The sequence below is a fragment of the Lissotriton vulgaris genome, chromosome 7 (assembly GCF_964263255.1).
Source record: "Lissotriton vulgaris chromosome 7, aLisVul1.2, whole genome shotgun sequence".
Lineage (NCBI taxonomy): Eukaryota > Metazoa > Chordata > Amphibia > Caudata > Salamandridae > Lissotriton > Lissotriton vulgaris.
The window spans coordinates 1,044,448,544-1,044,471,331 of record NC_141695.1 but is presented as its reverse complement, the minus strand read 5'-3'; the positions used below and the strand labels follow the sequence as shown (position 1 = coordinate 1,044,471,331).

The following is a 22,788-nucleotide window of genomic DNA, read 5'->3' as shown; positions in this document are numbered from 1 at the left end:
AAAAGAAATCTGTCCTCTATTGCTCAAAAGGATCTACCAGCAATGAGGGCATTAACATCAATTGAGGAAAATACACTATCTAGCCGAGAAGAAAGTGAAAGTTCACTTCAACTGGATATTGACTTTTGCAATCAATCCGGCATACCCACAAATAGTGGAGGAGAAAGTGGACTGAAGAAACAATCACGATTCTGCCCACGACTACCACCAGGGAATAAAGTCGACCTATTCCATGAGATAATGGTGGAAGAAATAACAAGAATTTCTGGAAAATCCGTTAAGAACAAAGATGAGATGTGGAATAGAAAATTAAACAATCTCTCGCCAAAGGAATATTAGGCGATGTCAGAACTAAAAAATGACCCCACAATAATAATAAAATCCTCGGACAAAGGGCCAAAAGACAACTGAGCAATTAAGACCATTATGAACAACTGAAAAAGAATCCAATGGAAGAGTGGACAGAAGAATATCATGCTCTACTATTGGGGTGGAAGGACAAAGGTCTGATTGACGTAGATGAATATTCATATCTGAAAACGGATAAACCCATCACAGCCTCCATTTACTTTTTACCAAAAGTACATAAAGCTCTCCCTACACCACCTGGAAGACCGATTGTGAGTTCCATAGGCTCATTGGTAGAGACAACATCGAGATTCATTGACATATTTTTAATGAACAATGTAACCTCACTACCTTCATATCTGGGGATACAATGGACTTCTTAAATAAAATATCAGGGATTGAGTGGAAGACAAACTATCTGATGGCAACGATAGATGTTGCTTCTCTTTACTCTTCAATACGCCAAGAGGATGGAGTAAGAGCCATTAAGAAGATCTTGGAGACACGATCAGTGAGCCATCTGGAACACTCTGTAATGTTGATAGACATGCTAATCTACTGCCTGACACACAATGCATTTCTCTTCTTGGGGAACCTGTACCTTCAAAAGCAGGGGACCGCAATGGGGAAATCATTTGCTCCAACGCATGCAAACCTCCTGATGGCCATCTGGGAGAATGAGATTGTGGAACAAGAAAAGAAAAAACATTCAAAAATCAAGATCTGGTGTGTTTTATCGACGACTTGTTTGTCATCTGGGACGGAAGTAAAGAAGAGCTTCATATCTTCATTGATTCGCTGGAAAATAACAAGTACACTCTCCATTTCACATCAACCATTAGTGCAACAAGTCTTGTCTTCCTGGATGTGGAAACCTTTGTGAAGAACGACCGCCTATGTACTAAGATACATAGAAAATCTACATCTTGTAACAGCATACTTCATGCTAACAGCGGGCATCCAGCGAAGGTTAAGTGGAGTATTCCGTATGGACAGATGTTACGAGCAAAAAGAAACTGCTCTGAAATGGAGGATCTGGAAGAGGAAATAGAAGGAATGAGCAACCGATTCCGGGAAAGGGGTTACCCAAATGAAGTCATCGAAACAGCAAAATCAAGGATGAATTTGAAAAAGAGAACAGATCTCCTAGTACCAGGAAGTGGCAAAACGAAGGGAACGAACATTGAAGCAGGAGAGATTAATAATGTAACACGCTTGATCATGGATTTCAACAATCAGAGTGATGAACTGAAGAAAGCCCTAAGGAAAAATTGGAACATCTTACTCCTAGATGAAACTCTGAATGAAAATGTACCTTCATCCCCAAAAATCACATATAGGAAAATGTCATCCCTATGTGATATTCTCACCAAGAGTCATCTACAAATTAAGCAACCAAAAAAGACCTCATGGTTAACAACACCTGGATTCTGGAAATGAGCCAAATGCAAGGCCTGTGAGCATGGCACAAATATTACGGAATACAAACTGCAAAATGGAAGATCGGAAAAAATCAGGGACCATATAACGTGCGAATCGAAACACGTGGTCTACAGGCTCTTGTTCCCGTGTGGAAAGCCCTACATAGGAAGCACCATAAACAAATTAAAACTGAGGATCCTCCAACACCTACGTGCGATCAAGAATGAGGACCCAATTACCCCATGGCCAAACATAACGCTGAATGTCATCAAAGCAACCCCATCCTACTGAAATACTCAGGGATCAAGCTCAGTAAACCATCAGAGAGAGGGGGAGATCGTACATTACAACTACGAAAACTAGAATCAAGAATGATCCTGGGGATGGGGACAGAGTATCCATATGGGCACAATCAAGATGCCAAACTATTTGTACATCTGTAAATACAACATAAGATGAACCATGCCAAATGTCTGAACTCCAGTATCAATTGGTCATATGTATATAGGTGTAAATATGTTGTAAAGTAGTGGTGGGGTCGCCATGTAAATATTGAAAGAACCGACACACAAAAAAGAGAGTGATTATTGAAAGACAGATGGGATGAATCGACTGTGAGGTTATATGTAAAAAGATGAAGTTGATCTTAAACAGGAGTCCTTTTTGACATAACTTGCTGAAACATAAACATGTACTTTACAATATGGACGGCAAACTAGCCAATAAGAGTGAATAAGAGATAGGATTTCGAACTAGGATTTCATCTGAGGTTACAGAAATTTGTACATAATATACATAGTCGCCGAGAACTGAAAACCTTTTCAATGAACAATGGATGTTTGGAAAGACAATGGAAAAAAGATATGATTATTTTTGATTCTTTGATTCACTGTGATCGAAACGGTTCTGGTCAGAAACAGTGACATGCAGATTATAATGAAATGTAAATACTTGAATTTATTTAACATCTATATGTACTTCACTGTGATGTTTCATATCAAGAAAATGGCGACCTCCATTTTGCCGTAGATTGTAAGATAGGTTGACAGTCTAGAGGAACAATGGAAAGGGAAAAAGGATATCTGCACTATGCACTTTAAAAATGGTCTAGACTCCAGGGACTCTATGGTCCAGTGGAAGGCTAGTAGTAGCCGAAACACGTAGGCCGTCAATTTAATGCACGGAAACGTTTTGCACATGGTGTGTAAAATAAAATAATTTATCTGAAAACTTACCTGCTTGCTGTGCCGTGACTTCCGCCAAGAGGGATAAGGAGGCGAGAGGATTCCAAGAGATATATATATATATATATATACTAGCAGCCCGTCCCGCGTTGTCCGGGTGTGAATTGCTGCCGGCCAGTAGTTTATTGTTTTGTAGGATTTCGTTTTGATAGCATTTCTTATCTGTGACAGGCCTGTGAAACGCTCCGATTCACAGTGCACTGCTGATGCACTTAAGAGTGCGTGTTCAGTAGTGTGTGAACTCGAGTTTCCCTACTTTATTTTTCCTTGCAATATTATATAGCGCGATCTCGACAACATGGCATGAGCACAATTTACATTACAGAAGAACACATTCATTTGTGGTAGGCACGGGGAGACAAAGCGATTTGCCTGGAATCACAGGATGTTGAGCTGATGCAGAGACTCTAACGTAGCTCCCCAGCTCTAAAGTTCGCAATTCTAGAACTTGTGGCAGGAGGTGTGTCTAAAAGTGTATGTCGGTGCTGGCCATCAATGAGAGAGACCTGTGCATTTTTCAAATGGGTGGTGAAAAAATATGAGTATGTTGCTGGAGATGTGGGCCGTCGTGCCACCAATGTACTTACCGGGGGAGGGTAAACACCCATTATTCCGCAACTTTCTTTCCGCATACCATCACTCCGCATACTTTCATTACGAAAGTACCATGACTCCGCAATGCCAAAATAACGCATGGCATTACATTTTATATGCTTTTACCACGCATACATTTACAACGAAATTCGTTGTAAATGCATGAATGGTAAAAGCATAGTTTTTTAATGTTTGGATAAGGTAAGTATGGGTAAAGAGGTATATGTTTTGGGGTACTGAGGTATACGTTTTGGGGTGTTTGGGTATTTTAAGGGTTCATATATAGTTTTGGGTTATGGGGTACAGGGGTAGTTTTAGGGTTTAGGGATAGGTATTGGTTTTGGGGTACAGGGGTACAGGGGTATTTTTAGGGTTCAGGGGTAGGTTTGGGGTACAGGGGTATTTTAAGGGTTCAGGGCTAGGTTTGGGGTTTGGGGTACAGGGGTATTTTAGGGTTCAGGGGTAGGTTTGGGTTTTGGGGTACAGTGGTATTTTTTGGGTTCAGGGCTAGGTTTGGGTTTTGGAATACAGGGGTATTTTTAGGGTTCAGGGGTAGGTTTGGGTTTTGAGGTACAGGGGTATTTATAGTGTTCAGGGATATGTTTGGGTTTGGGGGTACAGGGTATATTTATAGGGTTAAGATGGGTTAGTGTTTAAGGGTGTTGGAGTATTTTAAGGAGTAAGGGTGGGTTATAATTATGGGGTGCAGGGGTATTTAAAGGGAGCAGGGTGGGATTAGCACACAATATGAGACATGGCATGAAGGACGGAACGTACCACACGCCCCCAGCATTTGTCACGCCCCCAGCACACGCCCACAGCACAACGCAGACACGCCTACAAGGGACTACTTTGCTGGCATGGTTCTTTTACCTTTTAAATGTATATGGTGGGTGTCTGCATAGCCTATGTCCTTCTGCTGCAGCTGCCCTTTCCAACGCTGTATTGGGTGTTGTCATTGGTGCTGTGGTTCCTTAGATTACCCGCTTCAAAGGTTTGGACTCTCCCTTTATTATATTAGTATGGATATATATATATATATATATATATATATATATATATATATATATATATATATATATATATATATATGTCACTGGAAAAAACCTGAGATTAAGTAGAGTAATACATAAGCAAGGTAGTAAGATTTTAACTTAAGTAAAAAAAAGAAACTTCAAAATTCACAGAACAAAGTTTTGAAACCAAAAACACTGGAATTCCCCTGTTATATGTAACTGACATAAGTATATGCAGACTGTTGGACCTGGCCCTTTTTGGCAGGTTCACCCCGAAACTTTTTGCTTTTTCCTAGCCTGTTTCTGTGACCTGGTGTTGGTGATTTTAGGCCTCTGCGCACTTTTTCACTGTGGTACAGTGTAACGTGCGTGAGCTCTCTGTGTGTGTGGTGAGAGTGACCTGCCCTCCCATAGGATTGAATGGGGAATATGTATGCCCATGGTAGTTCCTGATGTGTGGGGAGTGCAGGGTCGAGTTTTGGTATGTGCGAACTCGTGAGATTGAATGCTGCGCAATGATATATGCGGCATGATTGTGTCTAGTGTGGAAGTGCCACTTCTGAAGTTGGCATATTTGTGTAATTTGTGTCTGGCGTGTGATTGGCTGAAGCTGGCTGGTGAGCCTGGCTCCAAGAGTCTGGGTGGGTCTGCCCCGGTGGTGAATGGAGTGATTAGCATGCTGATGAGAGGGGAGGGGTGCACCTGGGCCTGAATAGGGCTGGGCTTTCCCCACACAATGCTGGGTCCACCCCCTGTGGTGCGTCTGATGTCCCCAGCCTGGCCAGCGAAAGGAGTTCCCTATAACCAGTTGTAGTTGGTTCTCACATTGCCTGCACCCTGCTAGACAAAGGATTTTATGGTATATAAAGGGGCTGTGTCCCCTTACAAAATGTTCTTGTTTCTGACTTGAATCCTGCCAGGGGCGTGCTGCTGCTTGGGCCCAGGGGAAGGCTTGCCTCCCTGGGCCCTGCCCAGCCCCTGGATGCCTGGAGGATTTTCCTTGCTGGGAGTTCCGATCTTTGATCTCCAGGACTGCTTGTACCTTTTTGCATTGCTTTGACTTTGCCAAGGCTTTGTTGCAGACTCCCTGCGCTCTATTTGTAGGCTGAGCGCTTTATTCTACTGAAATTTGCCGTCCCTAGAAAATGGAGAGCCTAGTGGCAGAGCGATGCTGCGATCCCCCCCTTTGGCTCCTTTTTGATGCGAGTGCCCACCTCGCTTATTTTCCTTGTGCACCCTGTTTCTACTTTTATATTTATAGCGAGGGTGGCCACCCCTCATTGTGCCCGTGAAGAAATCACCGACGCGGCCTGAGCCGCCTGTGCACAGTCTTCCCATGGGCCGCCGGTGCTGCCTAGCGCGACCCGGAAGTAGTGGAAGAGGGCGGGCCTGGTGAGCCTTTGTACTGCTTCCCCCTGCCTGGGGGAAGCTTTTGGTGTTTCCTGTCTGTCCGGTCTCCCGTATGGAGAGGGAGACCGGAGATGCCTGCCTGCCCACCCGCCTGGAGCTGACAGGAAGAGAAAGAGGGGCGTGAGGCACAGTGCCGTGCCTGCCCCCGCCACGGAGGCATCCCGGAGCCTTGCGGGCTCCATTCTAAAAAGTCTCGGTCCCGAGACTGGGGACCGGGTGAAGAGGGCCCGGGCGCAGAGCGCAGAAGTCCTGCCGAGCCCGGTAAGTGAGGGCTGGGCAGGGGAAACACGGCCGCACACGTTCTTGAGCGCCCCCCGCCCGAGAGGGGGCCGCTCCAACGAAGGGGGGCAGTATTTGAGTCCGAGCGGCCCCGTGTGCTGAGTGGGCGGCTCCAACGATGTGCACAGCGCATTGGGGCATATCGATTTCCTGAGCCCCCGGAGGCTCCACCGTGGGGAATGTTTTGTTTGAGCCTGCGTGGCTCTACTCTGGCCATTTGTTTTGAAATCCCACGGAGGACTTAGGGGCATGTATTTCTTTACAGAGCCTGCAGGCTCCAACGAGGCCCACAGTGATTTTAGAGTCCCTACGAGGGACTTGGGGGAATGTGTATTTATAGAGCTAGATGGCTCCAACGCCCCTCAGCTGTTTCAGAGCCTGTGTGGCTCCAACGTGGGCTATATTTCTTTGAAGGGTCCAGGTTCTTGTCCCCATGTTCAGTCCTGTTCTAGGGTCAGTGAGGACCCTGTCACAGTGTTGTGTTCCCAGCTGCCCAGCAATTAGTGGGCAGCTGAACCGTTTAGGCGCAACGGAGAGAGAGTCCCTGTGTGGGACAGAGATGGCACAGAGGTGCCAGGCCTGCTACAGCAGTGCAGCACTTAGTGCCAGCTGCAACGTTTAGGCCCTTGTGATTTGTCCCAGCTGCCCAGCAAGTAGTGGGCAGCTGCAACGTTTAGGTTTTGCGCCGGTGGCGCACCCCTGACTGGCGCTGCATTGGCAGCGCGCCCTGACATTCTGGACACAGAGCTTTTTGATTCCCCTTGTTGGATGGCCAGTTGGCCAGGGGGCTGGTATGTGGGTAGGGTGTAAAGCCCTAATGTGATTTTTGCCCAATGTGATTTTGCTATGTTTATGATAGTAATTGCCTAAGGTGATGTTTCTGCAATGTGACTATGAAGTTATTTTACCTATGTAGGTTTATGCTAGTGAGATGTTTTCACTATGTGAGTTACGGCCCTAGATATGATTTATTCTTAGGAGGCAGAGTCTAATGTGTTATTTTTTAAAGCGCGCTACTCACCAGAGAGGGTCTCAAGGTGCTGGGGTGGGGGGGATGGAGCTCCGGGTCAGCCAAAGAGCCAGGTCTTGAGGCGCTTCCTTTCCTGAAGGTGTGCAGGATGGGGGAGCTTCTGATGTTGACTGGAAGCTTGTTCCAGGTTTTGGCTGCGACACAGGAGAAGGCTCTTCCACCTGCTCTGCCTCTGCAGATGTGCGGGGTCACTGCGAGGGCGAGGTTGGCGGAGTGGAGGTTTTGTTTGGGTGCCTGGAAAGAGATTCTTTGGTTGAGGTATTTGGGTCTGATGTCGTCTAGGGATTTGTAGGTGTAGGTGAATAGCTTGAAAGTTATTCTTTTCACGACGGGTAGCCTGTGGAGGTCTCAAAGGTGTTGGGTCATGTGCTTGTGTCGTGGGGTACCAAGGACTAGTCTGGCTGCAGTGTTCTGGATGGTCTGGAGTTTGAGAAGCAGGGATTTGTTGATTCCCACGTAGGGGGCGTTTCCGTAGTCTAATCTGCTAGTTATGAGTGTGTGGTTGATGGTCTTTCTGACTTCGGGGGGGCCGGCCCACTTGAAAGTCTTGCGGAGAGAGTTGAAGCAGGTAGCGGCGGCGGCGTTGATCTGCAGCATCATGGTGAGGGAGGACTCTAGGATGATGCTGAGGTTCCAGGCGTGGTCCATCGGGTGGGAGGGTTTCCGAGGGTGGAGGGCCACCAGGCGTTGTCCCAAGCGGTGGGGGATGGTCCCAGGATGAGGACCTCTGTCTCCTAGTTGAGCTTTAGGCAGCTGTTGCTATTCCAGGCTGCAACGTCTTTCATTCCTTCCTGGAAGCAGAGTCTGGTGTCTTCGGGTTCTACGTCAGCGAGAGGATGAGCTAGGTGTCATCGGCATAGGACACTATGCTGAGCCTGTGCTATCTGACGATGGCGGGGGGGCATGTAGATGTTGAAGAGGATGGGGCTGAGTGAAGATCCCTGTTGATCTCTGTGGGTTCGGAGAGGAAGGGTAGGAGTCTGATCCTTTGGGTTCTGCCGGCGAGGAATGAATGGATCCAGTCAAAGGCAGCTCCCCGCATGCCGGCGTCATGGAGTCTGGCTGCCAGAGTGCGGTGGGAGACGGTGTCGAAGGCTGAGGAGAGATCTGGCAGGATGAGGGCCACTCACTGAAATATAACTGGCGAACTTCAGTGTTTTTTGTTGTTGTTTTTAAGCATTAGTTTTTACTTCATAGCAACCTCTAACTTTTGATGTTTTCAGTGAATTTCAATGTTTTTTTTAACAAGAGATGAATCTTATTAACATACCTAACAATAACTTCACTTTAACCTTTGTTGTTTTCAGGGAATTTCTGGAGCTTTTTCATGCTAGGAAACATCATATTACCATACCTGACAAGAACATCATTTTAACTTCAGTTTTTTTCACAACATATTCAGCAAACATCTCCACTGAAAACAGCCTATGGCCATTCGCAGAATGAGTTGGCACAGGCCATGTCATTCTGGTGGAAAATCTACTATAGCCTGCCTTCATGTGTCAGCTTGCTCTCCATGTCCTTACTCCCCTCCTGCTTGTCCTCCCTTCCTCCATAGTACTGCTCGGTTGGTTGTGTATGGTCACAGCTCAAGTGGATTTCTATTTCATAATGGTCCATTTAGCACCAGGGGATTCGAAATACAAACCCTGCAGCTCAGGAAGGGGATTGGGGGGCACTTCAAGATAGACTCTGCTCCTCATGGAAGCAGGCTACCCTGAACTGCCAGACAGGGTCCCCTCCGAACGGAAAAGATAATTTAGGATTCTCATGATATTTTGTTTACATATTCCACACAGTAAAATATGGAATATCCAAGATTAATCAGTCTTGATCCTTTGAGCTAATCTGATCAGGCAACAGCATCAGCCTGCTACACTGAACCGTCACTTCCATTTTATGAATTTGTTTAAGAGCACTACATTTTATAATCTAGTTTTAAGAATGCAATAGTTTTGTAGGTCTCAATCTGGAGAGGACAAGCAAATGATCAACTTCCAAACATTTATGATAGGCATATATCAAATCCTCATTTAAAAGGCCCTTAAGGTGTTGAGAGAAATTCGAGATTTAGAACCTCAATGTCAGGCAAATGCCGAGTTCCTGTATTGTCTATGGACTTACGGATTTTGTCTACATAGAAGAGTTTATAAACTGCTTCTATATTTCTCGTACAATAGGGAACCTCACGATAGACTCTGATAAATTGCATGGTTTTGAAATCTTTTCCACATTGTCGGTGACATATTTTTTAGTCAAATGCTGATTGAAGATATTACTAATCTTGTATAAGTGAGTACATCTTCTTGGTGGAATTTTGCCCCTCTGCATTCTGCGCATCTCAAATGTGGGATTCCAGAGGACCACATCCACCAGTTTCACCTCAAACTATTGAAAAACCTGTCAAAGGCAATGTAAAACAAACGTTTTTGGTACGTACTGCATTGTCAAATATGTATCATGAATAGGGATAAATGGAACGCACACAAAGGTCAACACTGTTTGCTTGTACTCGTATTCAGCATTATACAGCCATACAGCCTCAATAATATTAAGAATTATCACCATCTATACCAGAAGTACTTTTGTAATAGCAGTAAACTCTCAAGATGATTTTTACTGCTGTGACTGACTCAGGCAACAACTGTCATTCTGTACCAATACAACAACATAGTAGTAGAAATCAACAACCACTCGTCACATTTCTCTTGTTGTCTGCTAAAGGAAGACTGATATCTGCGTTGCATGGGCACAATATTTGTTAATGCATTACCGTGCTCGAGTAATGTCCTCCTGACTCACCTACAATGACAGGAGAAAGGAAATTAACCAGAAAACAACAAGCTACTTCGGCTGTCCTGGTATGTCATGAGCATGACGGGGAAACCAGAATTTAAAAAAAGTATTTATGTTTGTGGTGACTGCAACTGGTGGATGTCGTGGGCTCATATTTATTGTATTATGGATTGACATACTAGGACCACCATTTTTTTGCTTACACGTTAGGCCAATAGAGGTCATTCGAGAGAGCAGATGGACTACGGGTATGCACAACATAAGGTTTTGAAGAGCTCTGCTGTACACATCAAGTTAGTTTTCACCTGAAGTCCCTGTTGTGTTGGAGTCAATCCCAGCCGTGCTCTCACACAACGTGAACTGCTTGCTGAGAAACATCACTGTTGTGGATGACACCACATCTGCAGTTCTAAACACGGTAACAATCTGTCATTGAACGCAATTTATCCTAATTCAAGTCCTCACTTTTTAAAGGGTAGTTAATAGAACAAATTAACTTTTTGGAGCTGTGTTCTCTGCAAAACCTGGTTTCTGCTTGTTCAGAAGGTTTGCAAAACACGACCTCTAGGTGAATTCCATTCTTACATTAGATATTCACAAAGTCAAAATGACAGAGGTACATAATAGCGTATCAGGAGTTTAAACGGTAAACAATAGATTGGAAGCTAGAAGGCAAGATGGTCAGACAAAGTCCCACAATAAGACTACTGATGGCTGAGACAAAGATTTTACTGCAACATAATCTTTTAAAAAAAAGTCTAGAAGGTGTTGGTGCACTGTGATGTGCTTCACTCTCAAAGCACCTCTATAATACATCACTTTTTTGCTCTTACTTATCTTCACAATATATAATAATAGTATAACTTACAAATGCAAATATCAATGAGAAAGATGCAGTAAATTAATAATTCTTGAAGTGTCGATTTCATTTCTACTTCTCCGCTATAGCCAACATTGGATTTAGAGGGATCTGAAAGGTAAAATCATAAAATTACATTGATGGCAACACAGGAAGGAAAACTTAAGCAATCTTAACTCTTAATCATGGATATTTAACCCCCACACACATTTTTCATACAAGATAGAATAGCTCTGTGTATGCGCGAGTTCGGGAAACACAATTTTCAATAAACATATTGAAAGTTGCTCCAATTAATCAAATAACCTGAATAATATGCTGGAATGGGCACCATTCTTGTCTTGTTTTTTTTTAATAAAAAAGAAAGTTAGCCAGTTTACTAACACGCCATATTTGTATGAAACACCAGTTAGAAAAGAGTGAAATAGAAAAGGAAAGCAGTAATGATGCTCCATAATAACACTATAAAATAGTGAAACCTAAAGCTGCTCCTTTAAGAATCTTGGAAGCTGTACTATCCCATCATGCCCAACAGGGTGACAGTCATTGTATTTTTGGGAGTAAAAGTAATACACTTGCATTCCTCAGTCAAAGAAGTCCCAAACAGCTCGATATATCCACTTTAATGCTTTAATATATTTAGCCAAGTTTGGTCTGTGTATGTATGCATTAAAGACTCCCTATCCCAGTAAGAAACTGTACAGAGATTACACAGTACGAAGACACCAAAGTTATAATGTGATAATCACCTAGGACTTGATCCAGAGTTTGCAGGATGGACTGATGTTCCTTCGTCATGAATGACTTGATTAGTATATCAGCCCGGTGGTTATCTGTCCTCTGTATTTAGAGTTAAGCCTAATGGACCTCTGTCATTCATGATAGAGGAAGATGGTCTGTTGGATGAACTTCTGTCCTCTGTCCGTCTGTTCTCCTTTGCAGGGCACAATTAAGTCAATGTTGGGATGGCACCATATTTAGAGCTATCCACCATTAGAGTGGGACCGAAGGACCCTCACAATGGCAGAAAACAATGGCGAACAGGGTTTCCGATGGCAGACGTCAACACAAACCTGCACAACATTTACGTATACAGCCACAAAAGACACCCCTCAAAATATACAAACCATTTACCACTCAGCACGAAGCACCAGCAGCAAAGTCACCTAATAAATATTGTTTAAAATGAAGACAATCCATAGTCTCTGAAAATGAGCTAACTGTGATGGTGGATGAGATAATTAGTGTGGAATCCCAGTTGTTTGGAACACAGGTACAAACAACCTTAAGCCAAAGAAAGCAAATGAGGGAAAGAACTGTGGATAAGTTGAATACAGCCTCCAACACCAGATGCTCACAGGAGAACCACAATAACCGTGGAATGACCTATGTGGAGAGTCCGTTCCCTTGCTTCCAGGTCATGCTAAGACTCTCTGGCAAATATCAAACTTTACAACACAACACAGGACATTATCCACATCCCTTTACAGCTCGCTGTAATCCAATGCAGGCCTCTACGATACACGCCTGTACCCTGCAATGGTGTTGTAATGTCTTATATATATAGACACACATACACACACACACATTTACTGAAAAAAACAAAGGTTACTGAGGCGTTAATAGTTAGGCTCACATTTCACTCATACAAAACCAGTGAAATTCTGCAGTTATAGGTACCTGAGCTAACTAGAACTCACGCCCCAGCAAAGCACTGATTATACCCTCACATATTACATCACCCATGACATGGTCAGTGACATCACTGATGACATCTCAAATGACATCACTGATGACATCATTGATGATATTATCCAGTGAGTGTGTGTTTTCTAAACGTTTATGAGTGTTAATCATGTATGCCAAGGTACTACAAAAGTTAAAATAGTACACTTTCTGTACTACTAACGAGTGATAGTATTTCTAACACATATTAAGTGAGTCGCTGTGTGACTGTGTGCATGTGCGTGAGTGGGTGTCTGAGTGCCGGTATGGGTGTGTGAGTGGCTGTATAGGTGGATGTGTAAGTGACTGAATGGGTAAGTGAATGGGTGTCTGAATGGCTGAATCAGTAAGTGACTGGCTGTGTAAGTGGCTGTATGGGTAAGTGGTTGGCTGTTTGAGTGGCTGTTGGTGTAGGAGAGTAGGGTCTGCTTTCTATGTTCACCCCCAGTTTTTGCTTTTGCTTTACTGGTTCTCGACTTTAATGTGGCTGTGGGCCTGCTAATCAGACCCACAGCCCAGCTGTTATCTCTCTATATTCATACCATGTACTTTAGGTACATCACCAATTGGGAATTGGGTCACCTTATGAGCCCCTGTATAGGGTACCATAGGTACCCAGGGCATAGGTGCATCCACGGCCTACCAGGGGCTGCAGCATGTATTATGCCACCCCTGGCTGGCCATCCACATTGTCACAACTGGCTGATCACTCAGCTGGGGCAAGGTTGTGTAATCAACCCTTGCTTAGGTGTAGTATCCCTATACCTACCATTACATATAGACACATATATACCTATAAGTCACTCCTATGGCAGGCCTTAACAATCCTGGAGGCAGAGTGCTTGGTTTATGTGAGATGAGGCTCTAGCATGAGCTGAGCCTGTCTGTAGCTTTCGGAACCATGTCCTTATAGCTGTTTTAGGATATAGCCATACCATATACTCTTAAGTGCATTATAATCCTCGCGGTTGAATGCTAACTTTGGTTTGGCTTTATCAAAACATGTCGTGTAAGGTGTCATGCGCTTTGGAATACTACCCCCTCGCCAGTTCTGGTGACGGGGGTAGCATTCCACCCTTCTAGAGGGAGAAGACATGTTGTTCCTGTTAATCCCGGTTAAAGTTAACCAGAGCCTCAGCATCACAAAATGGATGCTGCTGCCACAGACACAAATCTGACCTCCTGCTGCTGGGAGTCCTTCCAGCGAGGGAGGCTTGTACAATAAGTTTCCTGTCTTGGGGGTGCTAGAACCACCCCAGACAGGCCATAGTGTATTGGGGAAGGGAGGGCTGAATGAAATGAGACACTGCCTGGGGCACACAAGGTGCTCCATGCATAACCCGGTTCAAGACAGTTGCTGGGGCACTCCAGCCCCAGCTCTGGCATGAAACTGGACAAAGGGAAAGGGGTGTAACCCTCCCTTCCCTGGTCCCACCCATAGGAGGGACCTAGCAGGTAATCCAGCCCCTCTGATTAGTATATAGGTAGGAGCTGAGTCTAGAGACTTTAAATTATCCTGAACTGAAACTTGAAGCGAAACTCTGGACCTTCGACATTCTACTGCAACTAGAAGACTGAAGAATCTCCCTTGTGGTCTTGGAGTGACCACCCTGTGCAAACAGGCACCATCCAGCAATCTGCGGTTGCTTTGTCGACACTCCCGCTGGAGCCCGAGCACAGAGCCTGACATGAACCAGACTACCAGATATCTTTAACCCCGATCCACAGCCACAGCAAAGCTGAGACCCGTGGAGGCGACGAGAGATGTGGGACCGGCCATCTTGGAAAACCTGCTCATTGCTACTTGTGCAGCTTCTGAGGCACCCTCGAAGTTGTGCATTGGGGATTAAGAAGCCCCAGCCCCGAGCACCTTCTGCACCGACGCACAGCCCTCCACACTTCACGAGTGCCGCGCGGGGCCTGCTAGTGTTTTTGTGCTTGACACATCTGTCCGGTTACTTGCCCATTGGCTAGTGGCCTCTGTGACGACGAACCCTTAAACTTGCACCGCTTCCCTGGTTGCTCCAGTCTTGCCCCTGCTTTCCTGAAAAGGAGAAGCCCCTCAGACCTTGCTGGTCTGCAACAGAAGCCATCTTCGATTCCTGCATGGGTTGCCTTTGCCAAGGCTTGTGGACTCCAATCCGGATGCTGACACAGCCGACAGTGAGCTCCTTTGTGGGACAATCTGTATCCAGCTCCTGGTTGTCGTCGACACCTCCTGGTCCACGTGGCTACAGAGACAAGCTTCTCCACATCACCTGATTGCTTGCAACATCGCCTGGTTCCTTCCTGGTTCCTTCCTGGTCACTGGCTAGTTACCCAGACTCTGTCCCCTTTGCTTTTAGGTATTCTTCATCCTCGATCCGCCCTTGGATCCAACCGGACACTTCTCTCCTGGTCGCCTGCAGCATCTTTTCACAGGTCTCTATAGGATTCAGCTAAGAAACCTGACACACTTTGACACCTATGCACCCGGCTCCTGTGGGTGAGGTAACCTGAGTACTCTGGTGCTCCTGTGGTATTGACTATCCAAGTGTCCTAGTTTTCAGTAGCTTTCTCCTAGTCCATCTGGAAGTGTCCTAAATCAACTAGTTTCATATTCGTTCGTTCCCATTGTATTCCTATGAGTACCCGCGTGTGTGTTTAGAAACTGCACACGCTTCCCGTGGGCCTCCTGCTTCCTAACCTTTGGTAGTTCAGTGTAGACCCAGCGATTTCCTAGGCTCTAGGCCTATCACTTGTTCGTGACGTGGTTCTTATACCACTATTTTAGTATATGGTTTGCATTGCCCCCAGGGCTCGACTGTATTTTATGCAACTTATTGTATGATAATTAAGTATCTTGGGCCAGATGTAGGAGAAAAATACCGGTCGGTGACGGCCGATTTCGGCCGTTACCGACCAGTATTTAGTAATTGGCATGTAGGGGGCATATTTTACCGATTCGGTAAATTTACTGAATCGGTAAATTTACCGAATCGGTAAAATACCGAATCAGTATTTTTACCGATTCGGTAACTTGCATATGTAGGTGGGACTCTTCTGAGTCCCACAGGCCTTACAGAATCGGTATTTTACCACCCAATCCAATTGGGTGGTAAAATACCGAATCCAGGTGTGCATGCACATGTGTGCATGCACACCTATGCCATGTGACAGACAGACATGCCCTTTCTGGTTGTTGCGGACCTTTGTTCTCCCTCTTTCCACTCGTCAAAAATCCATGGATACGCCGATGGATTTTCCAGAGATAAAAAAAACAAAAAACAAATATATGCTTTTTAGCCATGGCGGGGTATCTGGGGAAGCTCATGGTGCACCATGGCTAGGGGCTCAGGGTGTCCCCACCCTGGCACCTATTCTTTTTTTAATCTTTTTTTTGCGGGACCTGGCTCAAACTGACTCTTAAGATGGCTGCCAACACTTCCTGGTTCAAGTATTGACAGCCAATTAGATTTCAGCCTGGGGACTGTCGGATCCACGGCAGGTCTGTATCCCTATTAATCTATATTTTTTTTACCTTCAATATCTCTAAAACTACTAAACGGATTTACACAACAAAAAAACAGTGTGATCTGCGTAACAAACTCCACATTTCTGCCAACTTTGGTGCCATCTCGTCCAGAAGTTCGGGTTGTAGGCATGTTCAAAGGTCCCACTAGAATTTACATGGGGAAAACACATTTTTGCCCCCCTTTGTCCTCGACCCCGTTTGAACATCACTCGAAAAACCTTCAACACAGCAGCTGTACCGAATAAAGTGTAAGTTTTGAAAATTCGATTATTAGCAAAACAAAAAACGCTTTTCCTATGGAAACTAGGTCCTAATTGCAACTACCTACTGGCGACTAACAGTAGGTTATATATATATATATACGGGTATGGCGTGCGGACAAAGTCTGCCCATCATACTAATGTGCCTCTAAGTCTCAAAAAGATATACATATCTAAACGGTTGGGGTCGAGTCCCTCTAACCCAATTAAAAAAAATAGAGTACTCTGATTGGCCCAGGGGGCTTCTCTTCGTTGGCCCAAATCGCTCCTACAGGAAACATGCTCCCGCAGGACCAAAGGTTCTGATTTGCTGCCTGTAACATGAAGAAATGTTGCAGGCAGTCATGATAGGACTTTGGTACCTAGGGCCCGATTCACAGAACTAACTTAAGACAAAATCCTAAACTTACTACCATTTTGGTATTCACAGAAGGCACTTACTCATTTTGGTATTCACAGAAGGCACTTAGGGCCCGATTCACAGAACTAATTTAAAACAAAATCCTAAACTTACTACTTTTGGTATTCACCGAAGTTAGGATTTTGTCTTAAGTTTGTCTTAAGACAAACTTAAGACAGACTTAAGACAAAATCCTAACTTAAGTCTGTCTTAAGACAAAATCCTAACTTCTGTGAATACCAAAAGTAGTAAGTTTAGGAATTTGTCTTAAGTTAGTTCTGTGAATCGGGCCCTTAGTCCCCTGCCGTGAGTTAGAGGCGGGGTAGAAATACCCTGCCCTCTATGTACTGTGGGGGGCGGGGGGGAGATGGATATCCCACACCACCCCTTTGCCCAAAAAAATCAAATACATTTTTTTAAAAGCATGGGATCGCAGTTTTAAAATAAATACACAGTCTGCATTTTAATTATAATCAAAACTAAACCCTGCAGTGAATCACGGTTCAGGGGTCTTCTCATTTTAATTTTAAATGATGGGGGTATGAGTGGGGTCCCTATATCCCAGCCAGTACCTGCCCCAGGGATCCCTCATCCTGGTGCTAATTTAAAATTAAAATGGAGGGGGGAATGCGTCCTCCATCCCCATGCCACCATTGAACTCCAGGGTTCCCCTCCCCCCCAGGGCTGATGTCCTTAAAGAAGGGGAGGGGGTAAGTAGCCCCCCTCCTCAAGCTTCTCTTGGGCCCAAGGGGACGCATCCCCGTGGCCAAATTACTAATACAAGGGGAGGATAACCACACACTCCCCTCCCCATGCCAATACTGGCCCCATGGACACCATCCCTCAGGACGCGATAATCTACAGTGTCCCAAGTCGCCCACATCCGGGACACTTTGGTTCCCTACCTGGAAGAGTGCAGGTATACCCTGTCCGCACTCTCTTGGGCAGGGAACTCCACTTTGCTCCCACTTTCCAGGAGCAGTTAAAAACAGCTGCTCCCACAGGGCAGGGACAAAGAAAAGGTGCCAGCTGGGGAGTCCGTTGGGGCTACGGGGGCCCTAGGGCTCCCCCCAAGCAGCCCATAACATAACGTTTTTTGGGGACCCAGGTGGGTACCAGGGCACTCATCATATACACAATTGGCCCCAGGAGATGTGGTCCATGGGAGCCCTAATGCTCTAGCTAGGGGGGAGGCATGCACTACCCCTCCACTTATTTTTAAAATAATGGAAAAGGAGATGGGGTTCTCTGGGCCCCTGCTGCGGGCCTCACCCCCCCTTCATTTTAAAAAGAGGCTACATGGGACGCGGTCCTGGGAGCACTGGAGGCTTGGGGTTAGGGGGTCCACTCTCCCTCCCCTTCTTAAACAAACTTGGCAATGGGGATTAGGGTTCCTAGGGCTGGAAATACTTGGGAAGGGGGCCTTCACCCCCCACCCTTATGAACATAATATATGACTTTCTTAAGTGGGCACCGGGACACCCACAGTAAATTCTTTGAAGAAAACAGTGAATAATTAGCGGCAGGAGCCACTTCAATATTCACTACTCTTTCAAAGGAGTGACATACCAATTACCCAATAACCAGTCAGTTGGCAGTGAAGAAAGTTCAATTGTTTATTATACAGAATACTCTATAGAGGAGCTTCTCCCATCCTCACCCATCTAGGTGCGTGGAGAAGACTGTTGGCCTACACTCAAAACATATATACTTTCAGGCTGGTACATGAAGTCAACGTACATGGAAAAACACTACTCGGCTCCTGGCCCTCGAGGTAGGACCATATATGGCACACCTGATTGGTACAAAGCTCTGCTTTAGTTATGATTGGGGAGGTCAGGAGGGGTGACTCACTTTCGTCTCAGTGCCCGAGAGTGCAGGCACAGCACCTTCAGGAATGCGCTTATCGCACCCAAAGCCAGATGCGACCTTGAGTCCCAGGAGAAGAGAAGAATAGCATGTATTCAGCTGTCTCCAGCAAATCAACTAAGCTAGGGCCGGACAGCCATTGGAAGGTAGCACGTGATCACTGTTCATGCCTAACGCAAACAGAAAAGATGGCGTCTGTATAGTTTCGGCCTACTCGATGAAAACAGAACACACACACAGCATATACCGTTACTAACTTAGCTAAAAGTTATAGATTACATTCTATGCATACCTGTATACTAAAGATACATAGATACATCATGCTAACACAATATACATCTACGCCCCATACTACTAACATAGGGGAAATCGGAGTTTTATCCCTCAGGAGAGCCCTATAATGTCCTGCAAGGGCTTGATTTTTTAATACTTTTTTAGCTTGGTGGTGCCCCTAGAATAGTGAGTGGCACCACAAGCCCTTTTTGGATGTTGGTGGGGGCTGCAGGGAGCCTAGCAGCCCTTCCACACCATTAGAAAATACGAAGTCTCCTGAGTGGCTTAATCCATCACCCCAAGAGAACTTACCATATTTTTTTATAGCACTAGAGTTCTATGCTCATTATCTGGAATCCAAGGCCGTATTGTGGTTGTTTTTGGATTGCATTTTGTGGCTGAAAAAATATTAAAAGACAGACTCAAACATTTTTGTGTTTTTCTTAATAAAAACAATACGTCGCTCACTATTGTTTTGACAGTTTTCATCCACAAAATGTAATAATAAAAACTATGTAAAAAGAAAGTCGCAGACTTAAACATTAAACATTTTATAGTAATCCATATGAATAAACATTGCATTCTGTGAGTTATCGAAATATATATTTGATTAAACATATTGGTGATTTTTGGAGACAGAAGATAGATCTGCTTTATATATGTTGATAAGCTCACACCTTGATAAAGTCAATGGGCTTATGTTTAATATTTTGGTGTTGCAGAAGGCAATGCACGGCGTGGAGTTGGCTACTCGCAGGCCAGGCCCTGAGGTCATCACCATGCCGCACACAGGGTTTTAGCTGCCTGAGGGCTGCAACCAACCCTCTGCTAAACACAGCTGAAGGCCGTGCAGGGCGGGTAGCTGGCTGCCCATAGTCGGTTTTAGACACAAGGCTTGGCCACAGACTGAAAGCAGTGCACAGCGGAGAGTTCGCTTTATGTATGTATATAAACTATTACTTTATGTAAAAAACAACTCTAGAAATACACTGAAAAACACCATAGATTAAAGTGATGTTATAGTTAAGGGAACATTTCAGTGACAATGTAAACTGAAAAAAAAAACATGGAAATTCACCACTTACTATAATTTGCGCCCTTGCTGTGCACAGGTAACTACCCCACATATTACATCACTCATGACATGCTCTATAACATCACTGATAACATCACTGCAACATTTGAAATGGCATCTTTAATGAGGAGATTGTGAATGGCAGGGGCATACGTTATAGCTACTTTATGGCACAAGTTTTTGGTTACTTGAGATAACTAAAACTAGTGAATTTCAGTTTTTTTATATTTTACTTCTGAAACAGACAATTAATTATGGATTCCTCACCTTTGAATTACCCTCAGGTGTCAGACTGGACCTGGAGTATTTTTCTTCATCAGTACCCCTGCGCGTCGATAGATGGCGTCGTGGTCGCCGGAATGACGTTGTGGTATCTTCTTAGATGCCACCCTCGTGCCCTAACATCAGTTCTTTATTTTTCTGCGCCAGCCAGCGCAGATCCGGAGAGAGTGGTATCTCGAGTCGCTTTCTATCTTCGTTTTTGCGACTTTTGACAACATCTTTTTTGGGTTCTCAAAGAAAGTATTCATTACCATTTCTGTGACATCAGCTGATTGGTGGGTGAAAATCTACCAGGTTGCCCGTATATCACCCCAGTATGTCAGAGAAAAATATTCATGTAAAGATTTGTATCATCTGAATTTGTGACTATGTATACAAAGAATCCCGCTAAATCTCGTTGTTTTTAAGCTGATGTCACAGAAATGGTAATGAATACTTCAATTATCATATGGTTCCAGGTTGCGTTGTGTTACAATAACACAGGGAAGTTTTGTATTAGAATGACAAAAAATTCATTTAGATGCAAAATTTGGACTTGTATATATACATTTTGTTTTTACATTCACAGCCCTGATGACGTCCTATCTTCGGGACGAAATGCGTCGGCTGTCGGCTGTACAAGAAACACATCAAGAACCCAAGAATAAGATTGTTTTGGAGAACTGTTGTTCTGTGATTGTTGGTTCTGAGATAGAGTTGTTGTGCGAAATGCAATTAAATAATTATAACATCTAAGATTTAGCGCTCCCAGCCCTTTCTTTGAGTATTTATTAGACAGTTTGGGGTTGGACGGTGCCCCAGTAGCTGGTGGAGCGCAAAATAAGGGAATAAACTAGTGAAATTGTCCCTTAGAGTGCACCAATCAGTATACCCTACGTCGTCCATTCCTTTGTATGACTCCTGGTGCACGGAGGGATGTCACGTCAGAGGGGCTTCAGGGCTTGCAATTCCTGTCGCAAATTGATGTCAGTCACTGACCCACACCTCATGTGCCTTTGGTGCTTGGAGCGCAACCATGACCTGAAGTTGTGCTCTAACTGCCGGGCCATGAACCAGAAGTCTTTGTGGGAGCTGTCCCGAAAGCTTCTCGAGGCCCGACAGTTCGCTATGTGCAGTTCAAGGTCCCAGTCAAGAGGGAGGTCACGGGATTGATCGCAGAGCCACCACCACTCGTCATCGAAGACTTCATCTTCAGGTAATCGAAGGACAAGAAGATGGCAAAAAAGCATCGTCGCTCTTCGGTTTCTCCCCGTCACGCCACTGGAAGCAGAAGGTATTCGTCCGGCTCTGCCCGCGGAGCTGTTGGGTGGACTCTGACCTTCCCTCTCGGGAGCCGAACCGACCACTGCCCAGCTTCGAAGCTTGTATTCTATTTTCAGGCAGCCCAACTCCGCTGGTGCTCCCTCTGGCCCTGCAAAATCGTCTGGGGGCTCTAGGCCTTCGATGCCCTAGGCATTCAGCTTCAGTGCCACAGGGCCCCCAAGGATCCAGGCCTGTATCCAGATCAGTGCCGGTTGACCTTGTGACACGCTGAATCCAGTAACAACACCTCCGCCCCCTTCAATGCCAGTTGTCTTTCCAGCAAAGGTCGACCCCAGCCTCCCCCTCAATGTAGACGCGGAGCCGGACCGATGTCGGCCAATGTCGGGACCGGTGCCGACCGGCACTTTTGTACCATTGTTCTCCCCTGGTGCTCCCTATCGCCCTGAGTGGCTACCAGAGAAGGGTGAAGAGGACTGGGAGGGGTCTGTGGACCCTCTAGCAGACCAGTTGCAATAACCAGACTAGAGAGAGGAGTTGGGTGGTTTGGATACGTTCCCAGACCTTGGCTTGCTTTCTCCCCCTACCGTAGCTACAGAGGAGGGTGCATCTTACGCAGTGGTATTGCGTAGGGCAGCTGAGGCCTTAAACCTCTAGCTTTCTACGGTGGCAGTCAGGACTAAATTGACCAAAGTGCTTCAGCCGGCTGCGGCCTCTTTGGAGCCCCTGCTGCCATTCTTTAAGGCCCTCACGGACATCCTTTTGCGTACTTGATCCAAGCCCAACACAGGGGCTCCTGTGGATAGGAAGATTGCCCGACGCCACCTCCCGGCACCGGGCAACATCATTTTGCTATCCCAACACCCCACCCCTGAGAGCTTGGTGGTCCAAGCTCTGACTTCCAAGGGCGCATTCCCTAAAGCACCACCTGAATGGGAATCCAAGAAGCTGGACCACCTTTGGAAGAAGATGTTTTCTTCCTCCAGCTTAGGCCTGCGGTCGGTGAACATCGCATATCTCTTAGGCCGTTACTCCCACTCAGTGTGGGACACGATTGCAGGTGCTGCCGCAGTGCCCGGAGGAGGCCCGGGCTATGCTCTCCCATGCAGTTGCCGAAGGGAGAGATGCAGCG

At 45.5% G+C, this 22,788-nt stretch overlaps 1 protein-coding gene across 1 annotated transcript in view; it reads right to left on the bottom strand.

The window, feature by feature from the left end:
- The window catches only part of PKD2L2 (polycystin 2 like 2, transient receptor potential cation channel), a 1,643,803-nt gene that overhangs the window by 1,506,639 nt on the left and 114,376 nt on the right, over positions 1–22,788 (bottom strand). Inside the window, exon 3 of the mRNA XM_086929456.1 lies at positions 11,008–11,109. Within this exon, the coding sequence (XP_086785582.1) occupies positions 11,008–11,109 (102 nt within the window). The remainder of the gene's footprint in view (positions 1–11,007; positions 11,110–22,788) is intronic.